Source organism: Podarcis raffonei, chromosome 5, assembly GCF_027172205.1.
Source record: "Podarcis raffonei isolate rPodRaf1 chromosome 5, rPodRaf1.pri, whole genome shotgun sequence".
NCBI classification, from domain to species: domain Eukaryota; kingdom Metazoa; phylum Chordata; class Lepidosauria; order Squamata; family Lacertidae; genus Podarcis; species Podarcis raffonei.
This window is the reverse complement of record NC_070606.1, coordinates 31687182-31715170: the sequence shown is the minus strand read 5'-3', so window position 1 is coordinate 31715170 and position 27989 is coordinate 31687182. Positions and strand designations below refer to the sequence as shown.

General features: G+C 42.6%; 2 protein-coding genes across 6 annotated transcripts in view; one reads left to right on the top strand and one right to left on the bottom strand.

The window, feature by feature from the left end:
• Positions 1-27989, top strand: part of CDH23 (cadherin related 23) — a 391169-nt gene that overhangs the window by 310053 nt on the left and 53127 nt on the right. The window lies entirely within an intron of this gene.
• On the bottom strand, positions 29-27251 carry VSIR (V-set immunoregulatory receptor). The gene is made up of 7 exons (XM_053388511.1): positions 27008-27251; positions 19170-19589; positions 17475-17531; positions 11761-11868; positions 4462-4489; positions 2782-2969; positions 29-2093 (listed from the first exon to the last, which is right to left on the bottom strand). The coding sequence occupies exons 1-7, from the start codon at positions 27081-27083 to the stop codon at positions 2056-2058; spliced, it is 915 nt and encodes a 304-aa protein (XP_053244486.1). The 5' UTR covers positions 27084-27251; the 3' UTR covers positions 29-2055.

Here is a 27989-nt window from a genome sequence, read left to right as displayed (position 1 = left end):
CCCCCCCAAGGGAAAAGAGAAACGTAGCCACAATAAACCTTTTATTTTCTCATCAGAACATTTTTTTAAAAAAAACAAATATAAAAAACATTCAGAGGTACTATCAGAGCAGCTGGTATATTCACGTAGGATAAGCCGTTCCCAGACCTACCTTTACACAAGCAGTTACCTTTACACACACACACACACACACACACACACACATTTATACCGCTTCCTACTAGACAGGAGCAAGCGGGATGAATTTAAAAGAGTAAGGTCTTTGCTCATGTCATTAATAAGCCTGCTTTCTCTTTTCTTCACTCTCTGTTCTTAATTCATATGTATTTTAAATGCTGGAGGATGTGTACAAACTCTTTGTGTTCTCTCATCTATGGCAAGCAATGAATATCTTTCTTCTTAAGATGCCTTAACTTTCTTCTTAATCCGTCCTAACTTCAAACTTTCCAGATTAACTTACTTACTGAACGCGGGGCGGGAATCATACAATTGTGGAGTTGGAAGGGAGCATGAGGGTCAGTCTAGTCCAACCCAGTGCAATGCAGGAATCTTTTGCCCACCGTGAGACTCGAACCCAGAACCCTGAGATTAAGAGTCTCATGCATATATCTCTTAGCATCATTTAGAAATTATTGGAATGGTTTTTATTCCTATAAATGTATTTAAAATAATCACAACCCCTACATATTTCGTATATTACTTTTTTTTTTTATGTGAGTTCTCTCTTGGAAAGGGAAGCATTAGTTCCTCTCTGCAAACCCACAAGCCTTGGAAGGGCTTAATCCGCTAATGAATATGGTATGATCAGTCAAAGAGCCTGAGATGCCTTGCCTTGCCTTGCAGTTTCCACTGTTTGCAATGGATGTGCTAAATAGACTATGAAACCAGATTAACGGGAGCTGGTTAAAACATGCTTCTGAGCTAAGGCATTTGGAATATATCCTCATATCTTTGAGAGATAACCACTGCAGTTTTGATAGAAATTGGATTAGACCAAAACATTAATTTTCAGATCTGTTTTTAAAAGTCACAACTGTCAGGTCCTAAGTGTGTTGCGAAATCCACATCTTGGGCAAATTTCTAAAATAGGTCTCAATTGTTTTGTGACAACAGCAGACTAGATTCGACATTAGATCTAATTTTTGATAGTTTGGCATGCTTGTGCTTCACTGACTATTTGCTACACCACCCTAATTAGTTCATAGTTGTGCATGTACCATGCAGCAAGCAGTAAAAAGAAAATCAAAAGACTGATTCATAGAATTCGGAGAGCAGGTTCAGAACCAAATTTCCTTTAAAAAAAATTACAATGTTTTAAGAAGAAAAATTAGTTGAGACTGCAGCCAGGTACTGTGAGATTTTCATGTGTAATTTTTTTTTTAAGCCAGGATACAAGCAAAATCTGTTGCAAAGCACCGCTTTTAAAATTATATGTATACACAATACAATTCATATAAAGAAAGACCTAGAACACTTAAGATGGTTTTTTTCTGACAGAAAGCTTTTTGTTTTTTTAATCTAGTCCATATTTCCATGGAGGAAAGTGTTAAAATCACTGTCCAGTTTTTAAGGCAAATGGTGGTAACACTCATAATTCCTCCCCATGTCCTGTTCCTGTTAGAATTAAGAAATCTTCTTGATCTCTTCTCCAGTCTTGTACATGGTCCTGGTGTATTAAAACCATACACCTTTTTAAAAATATGTGGCAATTGTTCGTAAAATCATCAGCATTGTGAAAAGAAAAAGCCATCAGAATCCTAGAAGGTTTCAGTACCTCAGCGTCTTCCAGAACTTATTTTCTGCCCTGATATACTGTATTTAAGGAACAGAGTAATAAGTGAAAGTTAGGACAAGCACCAAGTGCCTCAGAGACCACCATTTTTCTTCCCCTTAGAAACAGTCTTCAAAAAGCTTTTTTTTCTTCCTATCCACCTCCCCTTCTTGTTTGTTTGTTTGTTTGTTTGTTGTTTGTTTGTTTGTTTAATGCAGCAGGCAAACCCTTGTCCAAATTGAGGCCAAAGATTCCATGAAAGCCATTCTTCCTGGAAAACTTTATTATGCATTTGTCGTGTTTGGTGAGTCAGGAACAGGCTCTGAAAAACAAACAGCGATGATTAGTTCCCCCTTTTTCCCTTCCCCCCTGTATAGTCATGCCTGCAAACTTATTTATATGTAGTTATATGTCTGCTGCCCCTTGTAAAGATTTCTGAGATGGTTACTTCTTATCTCCCTCCCAAAAGCAAAGAAAAATTGAGAATGCGGTGAATGAGAATGCAGGTTGCTTCCCACTCTATGCTAGCATTCATAGCATATAAAAGCCTTTTTCTGGAGCCATAGCAGGCAGCATTTGTATATAGAAGCCACAGCACCACCCCAATCAAGAGGTTAGGAAACATCTCAGGTTCTCCAGAGTCCTCCCTCCCTGCCAACACTAGGGGGACTGAGTCTGGATTCATACCAGAGTTCCAGCTGCTGGCTTTCCATAAGTGAAACAAAACTGATAAGAGAAGCTCCTAGGGAGCCAAAGGGTGCTGTTCATCTTGTGATATCCTCCCTTATCTGATCTCAAGGCGTTTGAGAACGTGTAGCGTTGCAGCAAACAGCACTCCCCATCCCCTTGATCTTGGACGTGTAGTCAAATGTATGGCCATGGGCAACTTCTGAAAAGGAAATTATTCCACCAGCATTTGTCACACACACATACATATACATATGCATATACAATTTACTGCTAGGTAAGGAACTGATGAGAGAGGGAGGGAGAGAGAAATGAATAATTACCCAGTGTTGGGAAGAAACAATCCCCCGGGACTGGAGGGGAGAGGGGAGTATTCGGTTCCGAGAGAAGATGTCGACCTGACTCTGATAGCTGGCGGCTAGCCATGTAGCTTAATTGCGGCCTGGCTTTGGGCTCCGAATTAATGGTAGGAATGTCATCAAAGACAGGATTCTCAATGCCATGGGTGTTGCTGAAAGGAAAAGCACAGGTTCAAGACACTAACCAGACCAGAATCAAGTCTCATTCTCATTCTCCTCTTACTTAGATGGAAAACAAATTCTATTTAGATTGCTGCTACTTGTGTCTTTATTATATCGAGGAGAGAAGTACTGGTGTGTATTAAGATGTGTTCGGTAGTGCCTGAATGACTATTTCAGTGGTTGCTAAGAACTGAGTCAGCTACAAACCAATTAGAGAGTCTATTTTTTGCTCAAAATATTCCTTTTAAAAAGCCAAGTTTCCAGCACTGTAAAAATATTCATTTTTTAAAGGCAAAGTAACTATTTGTGGTGTCAGTAGTGACACCAAAATTAATTTCCATCTTTCAGTGTCTTGTTTATCCAGGTAGTTTTGGTTCAAGCAAAACCTGCAGAGCAGGACACGTAACACATTTAATGCTGTCAGACAGTCCATTTTAGAACCATGGAGCGGTCATATTTTGATTAATGTAAGCAACAGAAGAACCCGTTGACTGGTAAAGCTAGATCTATCACCATGTTAGATCATCCTCTGGCTAGGTGGGCTTATTACCAGTTAGCTCTCTTTCAGAACAAAAAAATCAAGTACATAAAAGTTTATCTTCTACTGTGAATGTTGTGTTATTTGGCTTAGAGGGTGAGGTTCAGAAAGCCTGGATCAGGCAGGTATGTACATAAATCCGTAATGTGCAACTAAGTTTAGCAGTGTGCAAGCCTGGGGCAGAGTACATGGAAGACGGGCCAAAATCTTTTCCCCTTTACTGACAGGCTGTTGCCAGCCTACTGAAAACCCCTTACTGGCATTCTGCCTGTAGGAAAGAGGCTACAAGAAAGATAGGGGCAAAATTTAGTTTGACCAAAATTTAGTCTTTCCTAACACAGGCCGTGAAGATCATTAGATAGAGCTGTAGGGCTTCTTTCAGCTAATAATAGGGTATGGTTGAATGGTAGGTGAAGTTGGCCCACAGGTTTCCAGCCACCTGCTGCAAATATAAACATGGAATCTATGTAACGCTAGTTCCAAGAGTACTGATCCGACTGCCTTAACTTTTAAAGCCCTAAATGTCCTAGCTCAGGGTATCTCAAGGAACTATTCTATCCATGTGACATGCCTTCACCTCCACTACACCGGCATCTTATATCAACTTAAGAAACTCTACTTCAGATACCAACATTGAGGAGGTGCATTCGGCACCTACTTGGAAGAGAGCCTTTTCCTCAGCGGTTGTCTTCTCTGTTGAATTCCTTTTCTAGCAAGGCTTCTTGCTAAGACACAAAGATTTCAGACTTTTCTGAAGAAGTCTTTTTGGGATTACTGCTTGATCTTGTGAGGCTGCTGTGTTACTGTGGTTTCATTAATTGCTTTATCCCATCTGTTGCAAAACCGCAACTTCTTGATGCTTCAACCTCTCTTGATTTTATTATGTGCCCTAAGCCAAATTCCAAAGTAAAAATATAGCAATACAGTAAAACAGAATTTCTCACCTCTCCATTCTGACAAGTTCGTGAGCACCTGCAAAGAAGGAATGCAGTGTTGTTACTGTGACATTTCCTTAGGCAGTCCTATTTCACATTTAAGAAAAATTCAGGTGATAGAATTTCAGGTATAGAAGAAACCCAAAGTTAATTTTGTCCATCGCGCTTGAGCTGAGTGTATGGTCTTTTCTATTCAAGAGATCTATCCTACAGATGAGTAGGCCATGGTGCATATAAGGATATGCATTTCCAATTCCTCTTTAGTGACTGTTTGCTTTGCTTTTCCTAAGCAACAAATTCCTTTCTCTTTTGTTGTGATGCTTATTGGCTTGGTGATTTGGACTGGGGAAGTGGAAACTATTAATCCACATGGCACTCAGATACCAGATATAAGCAGTTTAGCAGTGGCCGGGAGTGGTATTCTGTCCATTATTTCATGCTCTTTCCTTCTAGTGAAAACATTTTTATGAATAAGCAAAAGTTAAATCCTAACAAAATTCACTGCATATAATAGAGGGGTCTTGGTCCTACAGTTCCTCCTGCGCTCCTTTATTTGAGCTGCTACATAAAAGAGAAACTTTACAGTTACCATTCAAGTCTGATTCATGAATTGTTCCTGGATTTTCAGTTTCAAGTGTTGAAGCTCTCATATTTAGTAACCGAAAACCTCAAGGGTTTTAAATATATATATATATTTACGTGTATTTGTGCAGGAACATATATTTATGCATATTACCATAATTTTATTTCAACCACATTTTTTTTCCCAGAAGGGAAATATTTTTTTCCCAGAAGGGAAACATTTGGAATGGGAGATTCTTTGCTTAATAGGCCATCAGCTGAGGGGGTGTGTGTTTTTAGATGTTGTTCAAATAAGCACAGAATTAAAACAAGCTTGTTTGCTGCGAGAAAGGGTGCTTTGTGATGTTATGAGTAAGCATTGTGCATTCCAGTGGGCACAGAAGTAGACCATGTATAAACAGGGACAGAGGTGGTTTTAGGGTAGTGTGGCTGGTGTAGCAGTACTGGGCGCCAGCACGCAGTGGCATAGCATAGGAGGAACAGAGGGGCAGTGGCCCTGGGTGCAAAATTCTGAGGGCCCAACCAAGTGCCCCCATCACTTGAGGCCTCGAGGCTAAGCAACTGCTGCCTTCCAAATCTGTGGGGAAGCAAGCCGCAACCCCTTGCCAGGCCTTCAGGGCCTGGGACAAATGCCTCCACCCCAGCTGTCCAGTCCACCAGGGGGGCACACAACACTTCCCCTGCCCCGGGCACCAAAAACCCACACTATGCCACTGGCAGAATCACAGGGGAGCTACAACACTAATGCAAACTGAGCAAGAAATGGGGGGAGGGCATCAAATTGTAGCATCACACAGAGCACCTCTGAAATTTGAGAGCCCAAAGTCTACCACTGATGGGGATGGGGCAATTTGTTTTCTGATTTGCCTAGCAAATACTTTCAACAAGGAATAGCAAACATGCAGTAGGGGAGGGGGGGAGTCAAGTAAACTCTTAACACAACAGTGTTACATCTGCATTGGCAGAAATGGTTGCTAACTTGCCTTCACCAAGCAGAGGGATTTGGGGGGAAATACGTATTAGAGCTAATCATCAGGAATGTGTTGCAATTCGTGACTCTAATAAAAGGCACATGACTTCACAGGGAGCTTGATTCTGAATACCTTTTCCCTGAAGCAGCACCAATGAAGGCTTTAAAATAAATAACCGAGAGGTTTGGTAATATTATTACTCGTATTACAAAAATATTCAGTATACTAAATGTTTAAAAAAGGAACTAGCTTGCTTTACTTTTCTAAATGTCGAAAGCGTTACCAACTTTTCTAATTTAAAAGCGTGACCAGTCCTATGCCTGTTTTACACAGGTGAGTTCAATACAGCTTACTTCCAAGTAAGTGTGCATGTATATTGTGACCATGTTGCAATTGCTAACTGCTGGTAGCACAGGAAATCCAGGGCATGCCTTAGACTCTGTGTATTTGACAGGGTTGTCACATATCAACTCAGAGACAGGCTTTCCCTTTAAAGCTATAAAGCAGCAAGAGGGACAATGCACCTAGAGCCACTTTGCCCCCTTTCCATCTCTGCCTGCAGCTGGACTAAAGAAACTAACATCCTTATTTGCTGCAGTGGGTGGACTGAGACGCATTGGCAAAAGGGGCTTGTGGGACAGGTGGGAGCGGAGTTCTGGAACCACGTATTTTATCATTCTGTAAGGACAAACAAATAAACATATAGCTGTGTGTTCTCCTAGACAGAGAGATTTTTCTCTTTCTGAATGTAGGGAGTTTCTTCTTTGGTGGGGTAGCGTGATTTGGTGCAAGCGGTTAATGTATTTGCCATAAATACAGTGACAGAACTTTGTGAAGCAGCCCATCAGGGTGGATTTAAAGCAAAGGTAATTTAAATCAGCGATTTACGTAATGAGGAGGCATCGGAGAGGAAAACACCAATTTAAATGGAGCTTTCCACTGGCATTCCCTCACGCGTTTTCTAAACTAGAGGTTGGGAACCTCCACCCCACAGTCCTTAATAGGCCCAGCATGCCTGCCTGTTTGACCAAGCCATGCCCACCTACCCTACAGGTGTGGGGGCAGGTAAAGCTGCAGCTGTGCCGAAAGGGTGTTTGCAGTCCCTGTGCAGCTGATCATTGAGGCTTGCAGAGTATGTGCCTTTGCCTATGTGGTTTGATTTCAAACCACCCCCTGCGAAAATGGTTCACTCGACATTATTGTGACGTCAGGTGGTTGATTCCTGAGACACTTAGGACCAGAAGCCATTGCAGTTTGTGAAATTAAGTATGAGAATCGAATAACTTGTGCACTGATCATCATTGTCTCTCTTTCTTTTGAGCACAAGGCTCTTTTTCTGATTCACTCTGCTTTGGCCCGGGTGCACTCACCCTCACAAAAACAATGTCACAAACGACTAGAATGACTAATAGGGTGAAGCAATATTTGTTAAGTTATTGAGCAAACTGGAAAGATTTATTTTCATGAGAAGACAGTTAAATGCCTCTGTTTAGTAGTTGGAGTGCACATATTCGTATGAGAGAAATTGCCATATTCGTTCTTCAATTATATCTAAAAGCCTTTTTTAACTTGAAGTCACTGTATTGGTTTAGAGATTTAACTGTAGGACTGATGTGTTTATTTTCAGATTATTTAATATTAAACAATTTACTCTTTCAGAGAAACTTAGTATTCACAATTCTTTAGAAATTTTTTTAAAATTACATTTTAAAAATTGGGGTCTTTCTGCAATTTATTTTGAGACTAGAAATTGTTTGGCATAATTAAACGGGATCGTATCCAACTTGCATATGTTGCTGACATTCATTTTTCTATTTGACAAAATTTGCTTCTCTCCCTCTCCCTCTGTTTGTACTTTTTGGTATTTCCTGCTAGCATTTTCTTCATTCTTCTACACATTTTTTTTGTACAGCAACTGAAACGCTAGTCCTTTGCTGTGTCTAAAAGCACCTGTTTTTGCAAGAAGAGTAACTTCCTCCTTATTTGCTACTTATAGTAACTAGATTCATTGTGTAACTGAAATGGAAGAGAGTATATTCTTTGTAGAGCTCCCAGAAACCAAGCCCTAATATTAAAGAGAGATCAGATTGGACCGTCTTATTTTCTTTTCCTTTCCTTTCCGAGGGTGGAGGAATCCGTTAGTTGATTACCTTCAACTAGGCCTATGCGATGCGCATCAGTGTAGTGGATTGAAGCAAGGCTCCAAAGCAAGATTATTAAGGAGACAGGGGGAGACTAGGCCATGTGAGCTGACCCAGTCATCGCACAGCAGCTAGATTGGGCAGAGCCTGCAAGACAGTCCTCTAGAGACTGCTTAGTCAACCTGCACAAGACGGACCTAAACTATTCAGGAAAATCACCTTCTTTGGTTCCTGAATATAGCTCTTAACATAACAATGGGCATTTGATTGAAATCTGCTTCATTCTAGTCAAGGCAGAGAAGAATCAGAATGAAAGTGGAATAGTAGGTCTCTTAGACTAGCTAGGGCTAGCTTTCTCTGAGACCTCTGGCTCCTAGGTGGTAGCAAGAGTTGGAAAACTCTTAGTGTGGGGATCACCCTCCAATCAATACAGAAGGAGTGTCATTGAGTATGTTTTGCCTGCTACAAGTGTGTCGTGGTAATTTAGTGGAATTGAAGAAGTTCCCCGTTTCACCTCCTCCCATCCCCTCAAAAGTACAATATCTGTTGGAAGGCAACCAGTGTGTTCTGATGTACTTTGCAACTTCTGCAATGTAAGAGTTCTGAACCTCAGAATGTGAGGCAATCCACTGTGTTTGAATTCTTACATCCAAGAAACATTTGCTGGAACTCTACACAATGAAAGCAGCTAGGGTAGTATTAAAATGGAGCTGGGGTGGGGATATATCCAGTGCTTTTTTTATTTAAAAAATGTTTAGGGGTACTCTCATTTTGAATCACCATTTTATAGTTCAAATCGGGGAAAATAAATATAGTAAATGGACAAAAGTACAAAGATTCACAAAATGTTTAGGGGTATGTGTACCCCTGCATCCCCCCCCCAAAAAAGCACTGGATATATCTCACTTCAGTGCCTAAAATGAGGTTTGAAAAGATGAGGGAAATAAATAAAAAAATCCAATGAACTGTACATTAGTTAGTCTAATTAGCTCCAGATTTTAATGCTTTCATTCCTCTACTTCTTACAGCTAAGCTGTAGAAGGAACCAAGCAGCTGCTGAAATTTAACCACACTGTTCATAATGAACGAAACTGTAATATTTATATGAAATGGAAGAAGGTTGTTCCACAGTTTAAAAAACACACGTCTTTTTCACACCTCAAGCTAATGTATTTCCAAGCATTAGCCCTGCTGGCTGTGCATTCCAATGTGAATGTCCTGAAATCAAGGCAAAGCAATCAGTCCCAGTGGGGATTTGACCCAGGGTAGACAGATTTAAGTTACAAGTCTCTCTAAGCCTTATATGTAAAAAATGCCCTGAACTTTTGAAGAATTCAGATGAGCCAAATTCTGCAGTGATCATAAATTCTTGTTTGTCAGTATATGAGTGTGCATCTATTTACACTTAAGAAAGGTGAAGGCTCATCCTGTTATAATTTTGCACTTAAAAAAAAATATTCCCTTAGGGAGTGAAACAAAAATGTTTGGTGCCTTCTAGCTAATTTTATTGCATCATTAGTTTATGTAAGTAACAGAAGCAACTGGCATTACAAAAAGGAAGAGAGGCTCATTTTTCTTTTGTAGTGAGACATCGCCCTTTGGCATAGAACAGTGCTAAGGAAGAAGTCACTCCCGATTCTCTAGTTGCCTGTGTGCAGCCACAGTTGCTCCATGCAACTCAGAAAGAAGAAAACATGCAGCAGCATCCTGGCCCAATATGAACACAGTATTACAGAAATGATGCAATTTCTAAGTAGCGACAGAGCACTATGCCACACCCCAGTACAATTTAACAAGCCGGTGCTTCGTTAACCAACCCTGCCCTTTCGTTCCGCCAATTCCCCCCAGCCATCCATTTTCCGAGAAATGTGTATAAACAGGAGCCCGAGGAGAGAGGCTTCTATGCCTGGAACATGAAAGCAGCTGACAGGCTGCTAAATAGAGAGCTGGAATGTTGGCTTTTAATCAGAACAACTCCTAATACGCAGAACTGGGGCAGAATAGGCGTCACACAAATATTTGTTTTATTTAAACTAATTCAGCAATGGAAACACTGTAAGATATTTGGGGGGGTTGGCTTCCTTTACGCTTGACTCAGAGGCTGTAATAACTGCTGAATGCTGTGGCAGGAGTAAGAACCTATCAGTATATAAGAGCTCTTCTCGGAGCCTTGCACTGGCTGCCAATCTGGGCCAAGTTCATGGCCTAGTTTATATTGGCATACAAAGCCTTTATTAGCTTGGGACCAGTTGCCTTGCAAGATCACCGTACTTGCTTCAATCTGTGGTGCTGGCACAGTTACAGATGCCACATAATACGTGTTCCACACTTGTAAGAAATCAGTCTTTTAGTGCGGCAGCACCCACACTTTGGAACTCCCTGCCTATTCATGTCAGGCAGTTGTAGGGTTGCCATATGCCTGGAATTTCCTGGACATACCCAGAATACTGCAGTCAGAAGCACTGTCTGGGCAGAAATCAGGAAAATGTCTGGGAAAAGCTGGACGCATGGCAACCCATGTCAGCAGTGCTGTTTTTGCTGATTTTCCTAAAAAATAGCTCAAATACGTCAATTTTGTGTGTGTGTGATTTTGCTAAAAAAAAGCTCAGCAACTTTTGTGTCTAGATTTTCACCTTTTGAAATATGGCAACCCTAGGCAGGTGCCTTTGCTGTACTCTTTTCAGAGCCTGCTAAAAACATTTTCATTCAGAGAAGCCTATCCAGACATGCAGAAGCCAAGGTGTGTTTTAATCTGGTCTTAAATTTATTGCGGGTTTTAATGATTTCTGAATGTTTAAAATACTTGATTAACCGCTTTTATGGACAATTTTATGGCTTTATTCTTTTTGCAAACTACTTTGAAGTTTTACCGCAGTCAAGCGATATATAAATGTTGTGAAATAAATAAAATGTATGTAGCAGCTTTCTGTTCATTGCTTCTCGTGGGCAATAGGAAGTGGTGTAAGTCAGAAAAAAGGCCAGAAATGGCTTATGGAAACATTTTTTCTTTTGTATTCAAAGCAATCAGTGCTGTGCCACGCCACACAACTTCACTTCCGCTTAGGATTTCCAAGTTCAAATCCAGAGCGCATGAATACATTTTAAACAGCTCTCCAGCAGCAAATGGGATGCAGACATACCGTAATTTTTGCACCATAACACTCACTTTTTTCCTCCTAGAAAGTAAGGGGAAATGTCTGTGCGTGTTATGGAGGGAATGCCTACGAGTGGGGTAACTTTGCTGCAAGCCCCTCAGCTGCCTTTCCCTTCTGCCTACTGTGAAGCAAAACAGGTCCTGCTCACTCCAGCATGTGAGAGGGAAGAGCTAACAAAAGGACTACTGCCATTGCCGTGAAATTTATCACCAATGCATAATACTTCAAAAGACACACACATGTCCCAGAAGCAATTTTGCTTTCACCGTAAATGGCTTGGTATCATAAATGCAATAGCACAAATATTTTAATATTAGCGCCCGTGCTCTTGAAAGGACACAGAGGAAAAGAACCAGATACGTATGTGTGTCACTTTGCACCAAATACTAAGCCTGTTTAGGAGAAATAAATCAAGACGGGATGGAGTGAGGAAGGGGAGGGAAACGTTTTGATACGTACGCCTGTTAGCGATTGCTTTTCTCTGCTTGTAAATGAGGAGAAGAATTAGGGGAAGGCACAGAATGCCCACAATGCAGGCCCCTGTTGCAAGTGCAGCTGCTGTGACATCTGAAAAAGAGCAAGGAAACAGAGAGAGTCACATCATCAAGCAAGCAGAAAGATTATTCTCATTGCTGGAGGCTGTTAGGTGTGAACTTGGTGGTTTAGATATGAGGCCAAAATGCCCTGAATAGAAAAGCAATTCCTTTATACTAAAAGTGTTGTTGCCTTTGCCACGGTATAATAATATTCCTGTGTAACGAAGTGGATTTTCATTATTTCAGAAATGTGGTGCTCCATCAAAATTTAGTTGAATGTCCCTTAACAATTTTACAAGGCTGTAATCATTATTCAGATGAAAAGAAATGTCTCGAGCATTTGAGAAAGATAAAAACTGTAGTTGTATATAAACCTAGGGCAATTACCGCTCTATAAGACGCACCAGACCACAAGACGCACCTAGTTTTTGGAGGAGGAAAACAAGAAAAAAAATATTTTGAATCTCAGAAGCCAGAACAGCAAGAGGGATCGCTGCGCAGTGAAAGCAGCAATCCCTCTTGCGGTTCTGGCTTCTGTAACAGCTGCGCAGCCTGCATTCGCTCCATAAGATGCACACACATTTCCCATTACTTTTTAGGAGGGAAAAAGTGAGTCTTATGGAGCAAAAAATACGGTATATTATTGCCTACTGGGTTCTTCATATAGTTGCACTGCTTTCTGTCAGACTGAAATGTTATAGAGATGTTGTTGCTCCTGACTTGGAGATGAAGTCAGGAAGAACTTTCTGATCGTAAGAGCTGTTCGACCGTGGAACGGTCTCCCTTGGGAGGTTTTTAAGCAGAGGGGTGGATGGCCTTGGGTCACGGATGCTTTAGTTGAGATTCCTGCGTTGCAGGGGATTGGAATGGATTACCCGGGGGGGGGGGTGTCCCTTCCAATTCTATGATTCTGTGAAGTGATGAGTGTTATGTATTGAAGTTCTCACCCTGGCCACCAGGAGTATCATGTATATAGTTTTCACTCAGGTCCACGTCAGTTAATTTAGGCGGGAAAACCTGGGTGGTTGTTGTTGTTGCAATGTTGACAGCCTATAAAAGCAGGCCGGCTGAGCTGTTTGCTGTTCAGTTCAGTTCCAGCATACTATAAAGAACCACTTGGAGAAATCTCTGTGTTGTCTGCTTTGTCAATCCACTACTTAATAATGAGAGCTCAGTTTCTTGATGTTACACCTGTTATGCAGCTTAGAGGGCACTGGAGCCCAGAAAAAGATGGTGGTTCTAATCATTTGTGGTCCAAAATACATAAACACCACTGGTTATTGTTTAGCAAGAAACTTTCATAGGCAGAAAAGGAACTAAACATTTATTTTCATTAAAACGTAACAAATTTAAATATAAACTCACTATGTGATCCCAGCATACAAATGAGACTGCATGTGTAAATAATAGGAAAATACTCATTTTATATAATTTTAACTAATGAATATTTTCCTATTAACGAAAATCCATCAGCTACATACAGATTATCCCCCAGATTACCAGATTACCCCCTTCTCAGTAGGGGCACCCACCTTGTGGAACACCCTCCCATCAGATGTCAAGGAAATAAACAACTCCCTGACTTTTAGAAAACATCTGAAGGCAGCCCTGTTTAGGGAAGTTTTTAATGTCTGATGTTTTATCATGTTTTTAATATTCTATTGGGAGCCACCCAGAGTGGCTGGGGAAACCCAGCCAGGTGGACGGGGTATTAAGAAAAGAAAAAGAAATTATTATGATTACTATTATTACTATTTTATTATAGATGTCTACTTGTATTTATATACTCAAATTGGCAAGTTTGGAGAAATTTTAAAAAATTATGTATGATATTTTGAAGGGTATTCCAAATTTATTCAAAAATGCTTGAACAAGATATTTTGTTCAGCCCCTTTTGCCAGTACAAAAAGGAGGGGGGGTGGAGACACTGCTGTAATTGCAAATACTGGACTTGATCCAACGTCAATGCAAAGGCACTTGGTAGTTTCATCGCCCTTTGGGCTCAGATTCATGATAAGCTAATGACATTTAATCGCATGCAAAGCTCTCTGCTTCATGTGCTAGACCACAACTTCCTAAACCTTTATCAACTTACAACTTGACTTGGCAAGCTGTGTTTTAGTCCAGCAAATACTATTTATTCTGCATACGTGCAGATTTAATCAAGGCAGTGAAACCCAAAGCCTGATAGGTAAATGCAAATTCCATGCCAGCAGCCTATTTTTATTTACAGATATTAAATAGTGTCTAGATTATAGACAGGACAGATCTGTCTTGAAACAGATATGACTAGTATGAGTTAGACTTGTTGAAACTCAGCTGTCTGACTGAGAAAGAGAAGGGAGAAAAATGTTCTAAGCATTGCCGAATCGCAGTGAAAGAGCAGCTTTCATTCACACAGAGCTGCTTCCAAGTAGTTACAGCACCTATGACAATTATATTCATCCAGTAATGAATCAGCCAAGTTAGTGAACCAAGTTAGTGAACCTGAAGCTCAGAGTTTGTCTGGTTTTTCTGCAACAATATGAAGTTCTACTCTCTGGTCCTTTTTAAAATTAAAGATACCACATATTTAGCGAACAAAATAAATAGCAAGATGCCAAAACTTCTAGGGAGAAGAAAAGTGTCAGAATTAGTTGGGCTGGAATAAGTTCAGTAATATGTGTAAGATGCAGAACAAGAGTCAAGACCTGTTTATTCAACTCCCATGAGCAAGGGTGGAAAACTTCCTTAGACAGATTCACATCAGGCTGCAATTTGAAGGACTGCATATTTTTCCACAAAAATGAGATCTCCTGCATGTGTAATACAGGAACATGTCAATGAGGGGATGTTTTCCTAGAGACTTTTTCCTGGAAAGGGAGGTGGTGGCAATTGAAACGTGCAACTTGACTCATTTGCTGCTTGAAAAACTTCCCTACTTGACTTTGTGATTGTATAAATTGGCCCTCAGTGCTGTTTGCTGGAACTGTAGGAAGTCAAGCTCTGTCTTTATGCATGTTGTCTAGAAATCTCTAGAGATTTAAAATTGCCTCTAGTCTGGTAATAAGCTATGTTTCCCAGCATGTGTGGGAAATGGAAGCTTTGTTTTTGAAGATGTGGAATATAGTGTAGAACAAAGAGGTTCTTAAAGCTCCCACCCTGAGCCATTAAGGACAAACTAAGAAAGCAGATGTGAGCTCCTGGCCTAAATTTGGCTAGGAGGTACAACTTTACTAGGATCTTTAGAGCTGCTTTAGGAACATGTCTGACAGCAAGTTTTTGTTCCCTTTTTCAAAAAGTGTTTTGTTATCAGAAGTTCCACAGAGGTTCCACTAATCTCATGCAGTCTTGTATTCAATGATGATATAAGATCTGCAAACACCTGTGGCAGCATTACCACAGATTTGTTAGCTCATATTTATAAATTTGTCATCAATATTGTGAAAACAAAAAGAAAGGATAGCTCAGTTGGTTAGAGTGCGATGCTGATTAATGCCAAGGTTGCAGGCTTGATCCCTGTATGGGACAGCTGCATTTTCCTGCATTGCAGGGGGTTAGACTAGACGATCCTAAGGGCCCCCTCCAATTCAATGATTAAGAAAACACTGCAGTCTTACCGTAAGGCCAAGGTATGGCATTGCTAATATGAAAGCACTGTTTCTCCAAACAAAGCATATCCACATACAGCACAAATACTAAAATGTCCTTTCAGTTTATTTTTGTTTCCTTGGACTGCCCACTTATTTCATTGTCCAAGTCCCTGTTGTTTCCCAACTACATTGGGTTGTTCAGAGATTGTCACAAGAGATCAGCTACTTTCTACGGAAGCTCAAATACCATACAGCTAATGATGACTGTATGAGAACAAACTCTGCAGATCAGAACACAAAGGTTTTACTACCAGGGGACTTTTGATTCTAGTCCTTCAATAGCACCTTGGAACAAATACTTCCTCCAAATTTACTTTTGCAGACGAATTCAAGGTGTGGAGCAAATAGGTTAAGACAAATTAGATAGAACCTGCCCTTCATGACATGCTACTGACTGATCTTTTTTTGCAAATGCCCTCCGTTATTCATACGCACTATTAATTGAACTCTGAACTTCTCCAGGTTAGTTCTTGCTCAGCTTTATGAAGACGTTACTCATTGGAAAGAGGGAATGAATGTAATCACCGTACATCATATGAAATGATGTACTGTAGCAGGACTACAACATGACAACTTTCTTCCACCTTGTGCTTGATGCCAGAGAGCCTTAGATGCCAATAATCTACATATATATTTGGCCTAAATCATCAGGAAGAGCTGCCAGCAGTTGCCATTGCTTTGCATGCAGAAGGTCTCAGCTTCAATCCCTAATATTTCCAGGTGGGACATTTCCAGGCAGTGTGGGGAGTTGCACCAAATGACCCTTGGGGTCCCTTCCAACTCTGCGATTCTATGATCCTGTGACTGAGGAAATTGAAATTGAAATACTTTATTGTCACTTGTACAACTTGTATACAGTGAGATTACACGAGAACCCCCCACTCAGCTCTCTTAGTCTTAATTCCCCTCGTTTACTGACGCACACCCACCAAACCCGAAAGTCAGTTGCCCTGGTGTTATCTTTTCATTCAGCAGCCTAACAGCCCACAGATAGAAGCTGTTCTTTACCCTGTTGGTGCGACTAATCATGCTTCTATATTTTCTTCCTGAGGGCAGGAGATCAAGAAAGTGCCAGCCAAGGTGTGAATCATCCCTGAGAATTTTCCTCACTCTCCTGAGGCAACGTTCTTCCACTATTTCATCCAGTGGATTCACAGGACAGCCCATAATATATTGTGCTGTATTCACCACCCTCTGTAGGCACTTCCTATCAGTTGATGTCAAACCATGTACCACACCATGATGCAGTATGAAAGGACACTTTCTATAAATCCTGCTGGAAACCATAGAAAGCAACCGGGGGCAGTATAAACAGTACTGAGCTAGATGGGCAAATGGCCTGACTCTGTATCTGGCAGCTTCCTATGCAGCAGTTCCACTAAAATATACACCAGAGTTACAACCGGCTCTTCCTGGGGAAAGGGAGGCTGCCCCGTCAAAAGCAAGGTGCAACTAGGATTTGCAACCCTCTGTTGCTGTAATAGATGTATACCTCCCACCAAGCCCCTGTGCTGCATTTTGAAGCGAGAGAGCAAATATTTAACACATACAGAATACCAATAATGCCTTAGGCACTGCCTCCGAGGGCTTACAGTCTGCAATAAATACTTATGGGGCAAGGAAATGTTAGTTTGGGGCAGGCAAAATAAACTGGGCAGGGTTGGGGAGAGTTAGGGAAAAGTTAGTGAAGGTTTGTTCAGAAAAGGTGTTGCTAAAGATATGAATCTTGAGAAAAGCAGGAAACCACCGGATTAATCGTGCACAGGAAGCTACTTCACATGCATGCAAGCAATAAATCAGATAAGGCCTAAAGAATGGAGGAGTTAATGGCTAATATGGGGGATTAGGCAAGGTGGTCAAGTCTGAGCCTGTAAGGCAGTGCAGGGAGACTGGTAATGAGATAATAAATACATAAAAAACCACCATGAAAAGAAACATAAACAGAATATGTAATCTGCACTCATTTAAAGAAAACGATTTGTCTGAATTGCAAAGGCAGTCTTACTTTCACTCTCCATGCTGGCAGCAGAATGAAGCGTGCAGTTTGGGAAAGTAGCATTTGCTGTAAAATAAAAGAAATAGTTGTTAAGTTTCTTGGAAAGTCAGTTCTTGCGCTGTCTTTTGAAAAAGGGAAGAAAATCATGTGCTGGTTTGGGTGAGAATGAACATAGCGCCCTGGTTCACTTTCACCTCCTCCCCCAATGTGGCCACCAGGAGGAGTTAGGAAGCTTTCCCTTCCGATAAACGTCCAATCAGAGTTAATGAAACTGGTTTGTTTTCACAAGTTAAGATGAACCACAGTTTGAGGTTCAGATGGCATGCTTTGCTAAACTGATTAATCAAAAGCAAAATATAAAAAAGGCTTTTGATATTCGCCTCACAACTATGCTGGAGGAGAGGAAAGAGAAGAGAGCATGAGGCTAGGGGAGGCTAGGCTCATTCTCGTAACATTAAACTGAGTTAGCATTATGTCTGAATAGCCAGTCGCTACAGAACAGAGAAATCCCAAAGTCTTGGGAGGCTTCCTAAATTTTTATTGGTTTAAAATGGTTATATATGATACTCTTATTATAACTTCAAAGCATACATAAGATTGCAACCTGATTCTTAAAAATACAGGAAGAAATGGGGGGGGGGGGAGGCTTTAAAAATTTACTTTGTGCTCTGTTCTTAATATGTCTTTTTAATGTTCCTGAGAATAATCTTTTTAGCCTATCAGGAATCATGGGTTATGATGATGTCAGACAATGTAGCCAATCAGTTAGTTGTGTGACAGCATCACTAAACCAGTTAAGGCAGTGTGATCAATGTTTCTTGGATCAACATTGCACTCACTCTGAATGGGCAAGCCTATCTATGGAGCAACATCTGAAAAACCATCAGATAATGACATTTTCATCACTGTCAGAGTGAGTGTGTGTGTGTGTGTGTGTGTGTGTGTGTGTGTGTGTGAAGTGTCCCTAGTTTGGCTCAGTTCTAAGCTTTCTCTTTTGATTACCCCCGCAATGGTAGTCTACAGTTTTTGATTGTCAGGATGGCATTCGACTAAGCTTTCCACACAGTGTAAAATTGAAATTATTGAACATAACTAAGCACTTTAGGCTTGAGGGAAGGGATGTAGCTCCGTGATAAGAGTATCTTCTTTGCATGCAAAAGGTCCCAGGTTCAAATCCCCAGCATCTCCAGGTTAGGGCTCCCTGGAGAGCTGCTGCCATTCGGTGTAGACAATAGTGAACTAGATGGGCCAGTGATGTGACTCAGTAGAATGCAGTTTCTTACGTCAGTTAAGTCCATTAAGAGACACTCTCTGAGTAAAACTTGGTTGAATACCACCACCCTTAGTGTAGGACCATCCATGCCAATAGGTTTGTATGTGTGATTCTAGGACATGGGTAGGCAAACTAAGGCCCGGGGGTCGGATCTGGCCTAAATGCCTTCTCAATCCAGCCTGCGAACGGGAATCAGCGTGTTTTTACATGAGTAGAATGTGCCCTTTTATTTAAAATGCATCTCTGGGTTATTTGTGGGGCACAGGAATTCGTTCATTCCCCCCCCAATATAGTCTGGCCCCCCACAAGGTCTGAGGGACAGTGGACCGGCCCCCTGCTGAAAAAGTTTGTTGACCCCTGTTCTAGGAGAATATGAAACAGGCGAAAATATGGCTTTAGCTATATCTGCTTTGTGTACAAAGTTCACCTGCCTTTTTGTATACGAAGTTCCATGAAACCATGAGCCTGTTGCTTGGCACGTGCTTTGTTGTGCTCCTTTTCAGCCTCTACCACGTAGCAACAGTAGTTCCCACTGTCCTTCAGAGTAAGGTTTGCCATGGTGACATAAAACGTCCCGTGGTGATCCGAGGAGAATTCCAAACCATGGTGGCTCACACGCTGCCAACTGGGCTTCTCTGATTCATGATGCAGCTCCTTTGCTGAGACATTGCGGACATGTTTTTTCTGGGAGCAGCTCTGGTCTCCCTGGTTGCTGAAGTACCAAAATTTGTAAATGGAGTCATGATGGGATGCCAGAGACCCACTGAGCTTGCAAGTCAAGGTGACCTTCTGACCCTCAGGGCAGATATAGAGCGCGTAAGGAGTGGTGATTTTAAAGGTTGTTGACTGTGCTGCAGGAAGAAAGCAGAATGTTAGAGAAGCATGTGAGAGATTCAACTTAGTATGTCAAGTACAGAGAGTCATTATTGTTTCCATTACACGAGAGAAAATGTGACTCACAAAGTTGCACTGAGTACCGTTCTGGTAAATGAAGCAGGGGCTTCTGGTGCAAATGAAACTGTACGTTTATTAAAGTAAAAATAAATGATCACAGAATATTTTTATTGGTGGTCACCTTTATGTGCAACAGCACCAACAGACCTTTTCATTCAGGAGCCTATAACCTGATATATTCTGATGCCACAAACTGCTGTAAAGTTCACAGTTACATTTCACTGAAATCAATTAAACATGAGCCAAGAAGAGGAGGAGGAGGAGCTATGAGCCAGAGTGTTTTGTAGAGACTGGACCATTTCTACTTGAAGACATTCAGAACGTGAGTGTCTTAAGACATGCTTGCTGATATTTGTGTCTACCTTCACCCACATTCCTAAATAGAGCCACTTTCCTTTTTTAAAAAGGAACAGCTGTAGTTCTTGGCCTCACCACACCCCTCAAGGCCAAACTGCTAAAAACTCATTTAGTTTTAGAAACAGTTAAGGCTCAGACTTCTTAAAGTAAAAAAACAAAAAAATTCATCTGGAGGGATCACCGCAGACAAATGTTTGCTATTGAGTAGTTCACAGAACCTTGATAAACTGCGACTCTTAATGTGGAATTGATTTGGATTGTTTAGAAGGGTTGTCAGTTCCTGCAGGGATATAAAACAGCTGCATATTTCCATGTTAATTCATTTAAGTGTATGCATATTTAGGATTGCCTGTTGACTCATATTTTTGCCATCTGAGATGCGGTGGGTGGATAAACAGCTACGGATCAGTTCCGTACTTGGGATAGCCAGCATAAAAGCTGCATTCAGGTCAGTTGCAATATTTGGATACATCTGTCACCCCTAAGTGGTATATTGGTACAATTTGCCTTAGAAATAGTTCAATGCAGCATGCATACAGCAAGGCTATCCATTTAGCACAGGGGTGAGGCTTGGGGAGGCCGGATCTGACCCTCCAGGCCCGTCTGTCTGAAACCCCCTCAAACACACCCACTTTCCTCAGGCCACACCCATAGCTATCCCTATTTGACACTTTCCTTAAGTGTTTTTGCCTGACTGGAATCTGAACTTTGATAATGTCTCTAGCTTGCTTCGATGGAGAAGAGAATAACAGGTGTTTGTTGAAGTTGTTGGCATCCGTGTGTCTCAAGAGACTACTGTAACAAACATAAAATTTGCATCTATTGTTCTTCCCACTTTTGCCTCTCGTCTTGCCCGCCAGGAGAATGTGGCTGCAAAAAGGCAGTTGTGGTTGTTGGCTCTGAAAAAGCTTCCCTGCCCCTGATTTAATGTGTTCCATCCCTTTTGTAACCACCAACTTTTAAAAAAACTGCAGTATCCTTTTGTTTTGTTGTTAATCTATGTGGTTAAGTAACTTCTGGCTTTTAAAAATCTGAAGAGTCTGCTGGTATTAACAACAAAATATGTTTTCAATTAACTGCAGCAACTTCCTGTTTTGGGTTTTTATGGCTAGAGCTGTAAGGTGTGTGCAGGTTGTTGTTAAGTTTCATATCTTGCCTCTCCCAGTGGCAGAATAATTCTGCAGTTCACCAAGCACTTCCTGCTGCAGGAGGAAGCCCTGCAGCACTAAGTCATTGAAGAGGGTTGGGGGGGGGGAATGGCACGAAGAGGCAAGCCTCTTCTTGCAGCCCCCCTGTCACCCCGTGCTGGGTTTTTGTCTACAGTGGTACCTTGGGTTAAGAACATCATTCGTTCTGGAGGTCCGTTCTTAACCTGAAACTGTTCTTAACCTGAGGTACCACTTTAGCTAATGGAGCCTCCCGCTGCCGCCACTCAATTTCAGTTCTCATCCTGAAGCAAAGTTCTTAACCCGAGGTACTACTTCCGGGTTAGCAGAGTCTGTAACCTGAAGCGTTTGTAACCCGAAGCATTTGTAACCCGAGGTACCACTGTACTTCCTTCAAATCTTCCCAACACTGTAGGAGACTACTGGATAAATTTGAGGTAGCACAACAAAAAGGCATAAGACTTGATGGATTCCGCTCCCCCTTCAGCAATGTGATTGGATCCCTGGGTGCTTTATATTGAAATTTACAGTTGGAGAAGGTTGAGAGCAGTGCTGTTTTTCTAGAAAAAGAGGTGCTGGAGCTCACCATGAACTTCTCCCTTGTTCTCTTCAAATGGCAATGGTGCCCACCTGAGAGGTGCTGGAGCTGAGCCTCTGTAAGCTCCAGATGGGGGCGGGGGGGAGACCCTGGCCAGGACAGGTGAATTTCCTTAATTTGTAGAAAGCTCTAAAATTTGTTTTCACTATTACAGATCTTGTACACTTAAAAAGAAGAAGATTAAACTGCAGTTTAATCTTATAGGCTAACTTGGAGAGCGGGGAGTAATTGAGGAGATAGGGTGAGGAACCCACTCCCGTGATGTCTTCTGTCAAACTCCACCCACTGGCATGGACAGCAAGCAATGGAATAGTAATGAATACACTGACTTTAAAAAGGGAGTGTGTGAACTTGATGATTAATTCATTGAACAATTAACCATAAATGAGGGTACAAAGGTCTTGGGTGAAACCATGCCTCCCTCCCACCACCTCTGACTTAATTGTGTTTAAATTCGCCGAATAATGCAACAAAGATGATGTTAATATTCCATGGATCTTTGGGACACAGTATGATTTTACTTCCTTGACTTAGGCTTAATTAAACCTAAATGTCAGAATATTTAAATGGCAGTGAGCAAGGCAAATGTCAAAATGCCTGTGTGACTATCAACCAAATATCTTACAACGAACACTTAACCTTTTTTTTTGGTGTTGTCTAAATACAGCAACATTGTGTGGCACTGCATGATATGGTAGTGGTATCTCAGTTCAGGGTGACAGAAGAGGGGGGTAGAGAAGAAACCCATGCATATAAGTTGATAACACTGTAAGGGAGGGTTATTGGAAGCTCCTTTGCAGCCACAATTATTACTTCCCCTGTAACAGACGTCAGTAAACTAGTGGCGTCAGTTTTCACTTAGATGACACAGAAGACATAGTTTAAAATTGGGGGAGCGGGGAGGAATTGGGGAAAACATTGTGTGTAGTTTAGCATAAGTCCACTTTCCCCTCAAAATGGTTCATCTCCCTACGGCACCTGTCTCATAAACAAGAAAACACCTGCTCTCTTAAAGGATATTCTTGCTCCTCCTCCACCACCTGTAGTCAGTCAGCATTCTGTGCCACTGAGCATACACAGACTTCGCTGAACTGTTCTTGGGAGCTTTTCGCCCACCTAAGTTGTTCCCCTTAAATATATGTTATATTTCTGCAAACCTTGGAACTCCCCCAGGCATGCCGATATCTTCCTCCCGGGTGCAGATGTGCTTCAAGTTCAGCACTTGGAAAATGACTTTGCCATTAGTATATAGAATGACTGCCTCTCCGTGTTCCAGGAAGATGCTGAGAATTCTCTGTTGGAATTTTCTGATATCTCTTAGAGAGCTCCGGCTCCCTGTCCAGAGCTATTGTTTGCACACCCTCTAGGGAGAGGGAATAAATGCGGAACCCGTTGCGCAGCTCTTAATGAAGTAGTTCCTTATGCTACACAGCGTAAACATTCCCTCGGTGAAGGGGCTTTTTTCCCTTTCCATGGACCGTAATAAGGAAGTCGCACAAGAAGGGCGTCCTCCCTGTATTTCAGCCAGCACTTTTAAGTTTCAGGATGCAAGGCGTGTCACTTCTAATGAAGAAGTCTTTCTTGCTAGGAAATAGAAAAGGCAGCAAACTGAATACAAAATCAGTTTAACGGGATTCTAAGATTCAGAATGCCTTCCACAGCTTTTCACATCTGGGACTGCAGGTATCTACAAATAGAGCTTCTCCAACTTTCTAGATAAGGGAGCTTATACCATGAGTGGCTCAACAAGACCAGTGGAAAACAAAAAGGAAGTCCTTACTAATACACGATGCTGTATGTACTAAGCGTATTGGCAAGGCAGCTACAGCAATGGCTCATCTGTCTAAAAGGGTGTGGGAGAATGTGATGCTAACAACCAATAACAATCAAGGTCTACCAGGCTTGCGTGTTGAGCATGCAGTTTTATGGGAGTAAGTCATGGGTAACCTAAAACCACCAGGAGTGACGCCTCAATGCCTTCCACATGCACTGCGTCAGAAAGATTTTGGGCATCACATAGCAGGACAGAGTCTCAAGCAAAGATGCACTTTCCCAAGCCCACATGTCCACACTCCTGTCTCAGCAAGGTCTATGCCGGCTTGGCGATGTCCACAGAATGGAAGATGACAGGCTCTCCAAGGACATGCTCTATGGGGTGCTGGCTTCAGGTACTAGGCCTGTTAGCAGACCACCTCTGTGTTACAAAGATATCAGCATGCAAGACGTGAAGGCTGGCAACATCAGCCCCACTGTGTGGGAATCCCTTGCAGATGACCACAATGACTGGAGGCAGTCAGTCAGGCCGCGCATGCATAGCAGAGTGACCCGGAAAGGAATGACCACTGCAAGGAGCGCAAAGAGAAGAAAAAGCCATGATGTATCTGCAGCAGCACAACCAGATCTGCCCCATCTGCAACAAAACATGTCTCTCTCTACAGCAACAGCAGACACTATAACTCTGACGGTTTGACTTCACCCGCAAAGGCGCACTCCTCCATTGTCTCTTGAGACAGACAGATAACAACCAAAAACAGGAGGGATGAGCTTGCATGTGAATATAAGAGGACCTCCTCACAGTCCTTGCCTCTGGGAAGCCCGCAAGTGGCAGGACACAAGGTAGAAATGAATGGACCCACAACAGTTCCAAATCCATTCCATCAGCATACATATTTTACAGGGGAAATCCATAAAAATCAGAGAGCAAAGAGGGTGGGGTAGGGGATAATGTAAGCACAAAGGCGGTTAGGGTGGCTGCAGCACTGCTGCCTGAGTGTTTTAATTTCTGTTTGTCTGTTTCCCTTTGGCAAAGCTCTAGAATGTATCCCGCTGCTCACAGCAACCACTTCCCAGGACAGTGTGGGGACAGGGGCCGTGGCAAAGCTTAGAGATCTTTGAAATATCAAGTGGCATAGAAATGCTCATAAATAAATAGATAATATTGGGGCTGCCTGTGCAACTGCTCCAGGGACGCTAATCCATCCTTGCTGCTGATGCACCCATGCAGCCCCAACTTCATTAGCACCCTGCCTCATCACCATCCTGGTACGCATCATTGAAACTGACGTCAGGACGGGGGGTTCCATGGCTCCACCCCATAGTGCCAGCCACTCCTGCTACTAACTTAAGACTGTAGGAAGTCTGGGCTATTCCAACCACCAGGCAGCTGATTCCAGGTATCATGAAAGCGCAGCAAGTTGTTAAGTTGTTGAATTTATTATAATTATATATTTTAACAAAATTTCTATACTACTTGATTGCAAAAAAAACCCCACAACACAACATAAAAGAACCTCTAAGCTTTTACAAAAGTATAAAACAAAACATTAAAATTCCTGTGTGTGTGTGTTTGTGTGTGTGTGTGTGTGTGTGTGTGTTAAAAACAGGTATTAAAAAACTTTCAAGAGAAGATGGTTCAAATTAGCTAAAAAAGTTTCAAAGGATGTAGCTTCTACCTCACTGGATAGGCTTGCCTAAACAAAAATGTTTCAGGCAGGTGCCAAAAAGGAGTCAATAGGCAGAGAGTTCCAAAGTGTAAGTAGTCTTATGTGTTACCTGGAACAGTTGCCCATTCTGGAGATCAAAACAGTCAAGTGGGCACATATGGATCGAGGCAACCAACCCCACAGGTAAACTGGTCCCTAAATGTTAAAGGCTTTGCATACAAGTAGTAACAGTTTGAACTTGGCCCCGTACTTGAACTGTTGTGGCATTTTTACTGCCAAGGAGGGAAGGGTGGTTATGGTATTTTCTGCCTCAGATGCCACAATAACTCAACTGGTCTTGAGTACTAAGCGCTGGGGGAGGGGAGCATTTGATGCTCCCACCTTAGGCAGGAAAAATATTGATCTGACACTGTTAAGTAGTTTTCTCATCCTTCTTACACAGTTCTCCTCATCATGCTCTTTCTCAACCTCTTGGGAAATTTGACAATCAGATACATAAGTGCTTGGGGGGGCAGCTGTTTTGTTTGCATTTTAAACAAATATTCAGAGCTATATAATGTTATTTGTTATCTCTTGGTTAGATGCCTTTAACTCAAAGTTCCTTCAGCCTCATAAAAACTCTTGAGAAGCAGAATATTAATATTTACATTTATATATGCAGAACTGAAAGACAGTTATTTGCTCAACACCACCAAGTGAATTCACAGCTAAGCAAAGATGTAACCTTGCACAGATGCAAGCCCATTGCTGTCTGTCAGACTGTGCTAGCTAACTTGCTGACTATTTCGACAGCTTGTGCAAAGGAGAGGAGCAATTGTAAATCGAAATAAACTTGTTATTCCCTTGCTGTTCCTCTCCCTTAAAACATGATTTGCAAGGCATCAATGACTTTAATATTTTTTCAGTGATCTCAGCTGAGCCCCAGTTACTAGGAAAAAAACAATCCTGTTTCCTCCGCGTTCAGCAAAAAGCCCTTTAGGCATCACATATGACATAGCGGCCTTGCAGTAAAGTTACCTGAGGTATATAAAAAAAACCCAGTTGAAGGCTAAAAGTTGGTCTGTAGCCAACTCTGGACTTCAAACCCCACACACGCAAATATGTACACAGCTGGGGTATTTTTTAAATGGCCAGCTCTAGAGCCAGAAAGACACAGCCAAGCAGGTAAGGATACAGGTGTGTGGGTGTTCCAAAGGCTTCCAACTCATACAAGCGGATTGGCAGAGGCATCCCTGTGGGCTGCCAAGATGCTCTTTTTGGAACATCCCTCACCTGTTGACAAACTTCATTCACCACCAGCCTGGGAAGAACTGCTTCCTGCAAATATGGTTACTTCAGAGTAACCAGCCCTGCTTTTAGCCCCGTTTGGGGATGGATGGAGGTGGGATAAGCCAACGATGCCCACCCACTCACCTGCCCTGGGTGCAAGAAGCGCAGCGAGGAAGGGGGGGGGCAAGGAAAGGCGAGGAAGGTTGCTTCAACAAGGTATTGAAACTCCATTTGGTTTCCTCCCACCACACCCCTCCTGCCACCCAGCCCACATTAGCAGCAACCTTCCTCGCTGCTTTTTCAAGCGCCTCTCTCCAGCCAGGTAGCCTCCCAGGGAAGGGTGCAGAGCGGGGTGCGGGGGTGGGGGAGCCTCCATCCCCGTCGGGAATCCTTGTCCCTCAGGCCAACCCAGTGGGAATGCAAATGCGCGGGTCTTGGCGCAGACCCAGCTGCGCCCACCAAGGCTCCCCGCCTGCCCTTACCTCGAGGGAGAGCCAAGGCAAGCGTCAGCAGGAGCAGCGGCGGCAGGACTCGCCGCTTCCTTGCCTCCTGGTCCATGCCGCGCGAGGTGAAAGAATAGTAAATAATAAATCCCTTTCCCGCTCGCCGGTCCCCTCTGGGTGGGTCTCTCTCCGGCGGCTGGGGCCCGGAGCTGGGCAGTCCCGAAGCAGAGCCAAGAGGGAGTTGCAAAACTCACAGGAAATTTCAGCAGCCCAGATGCGCAAACCCAGCGCGCGGGGGGTGGGGGGGGTGCGCGCGCTTTGGACCGGGCGGGCAGCGCGAACGGAGGGCGCCCCCTGGAGGCCGAGAGAGAAAGCGGGTATGCCTCGCGCATGTGACGCATGGATTTGACAGGTTGGGAGATTATTCCGTCTGTAGCGTGCAAACTTCGTCAGACCAGCCTCCCGCCCCCGCCAGTTATTTGTTTGTTGAACAGGATTTATATACCACAATTATCAAAGCCTCTAACATTTTTTTTCCTTTCAGAAAAAAAGTAGGTTGCAAAGAGTTGTTTGATGCAGACAGGTTTTGCTCTTAGGGTACCAGAGAATTTGCAGTTGAGCACACTGCCTCTTGCTAGAATTGGGACTGGTGGGGACGCCTTAAGGGAGGGGGAGGAATTGAAAGTTAACGATGTAGAAAGACGGTGTAGCTCAGAGGTAGAACACACCTGAACAGATGCTACCACCACTTCCAATTATTGGCTCTTGGGCAGAAATGAGGTAGACCCAGTGGCGTAGCGTGGGTTGTCAGCACCCGGGGCAAGGCAAGTAATTTGCGCCCCCTAACCCGTGGATTTGCGCCCCCTAACCCTAACCCCCAGATGTTGCGCCCGGTGCGGCCGGGCCCCCCTGCACCCCCCACGCTACGCCACTGGGTAGACCAGAAAGCCCCTGCCAGCCAGAGTAGGGAATATTGAGGCAAGATGGACTTGTTAAAAGGCAGTGTTGCATCAAACATTTG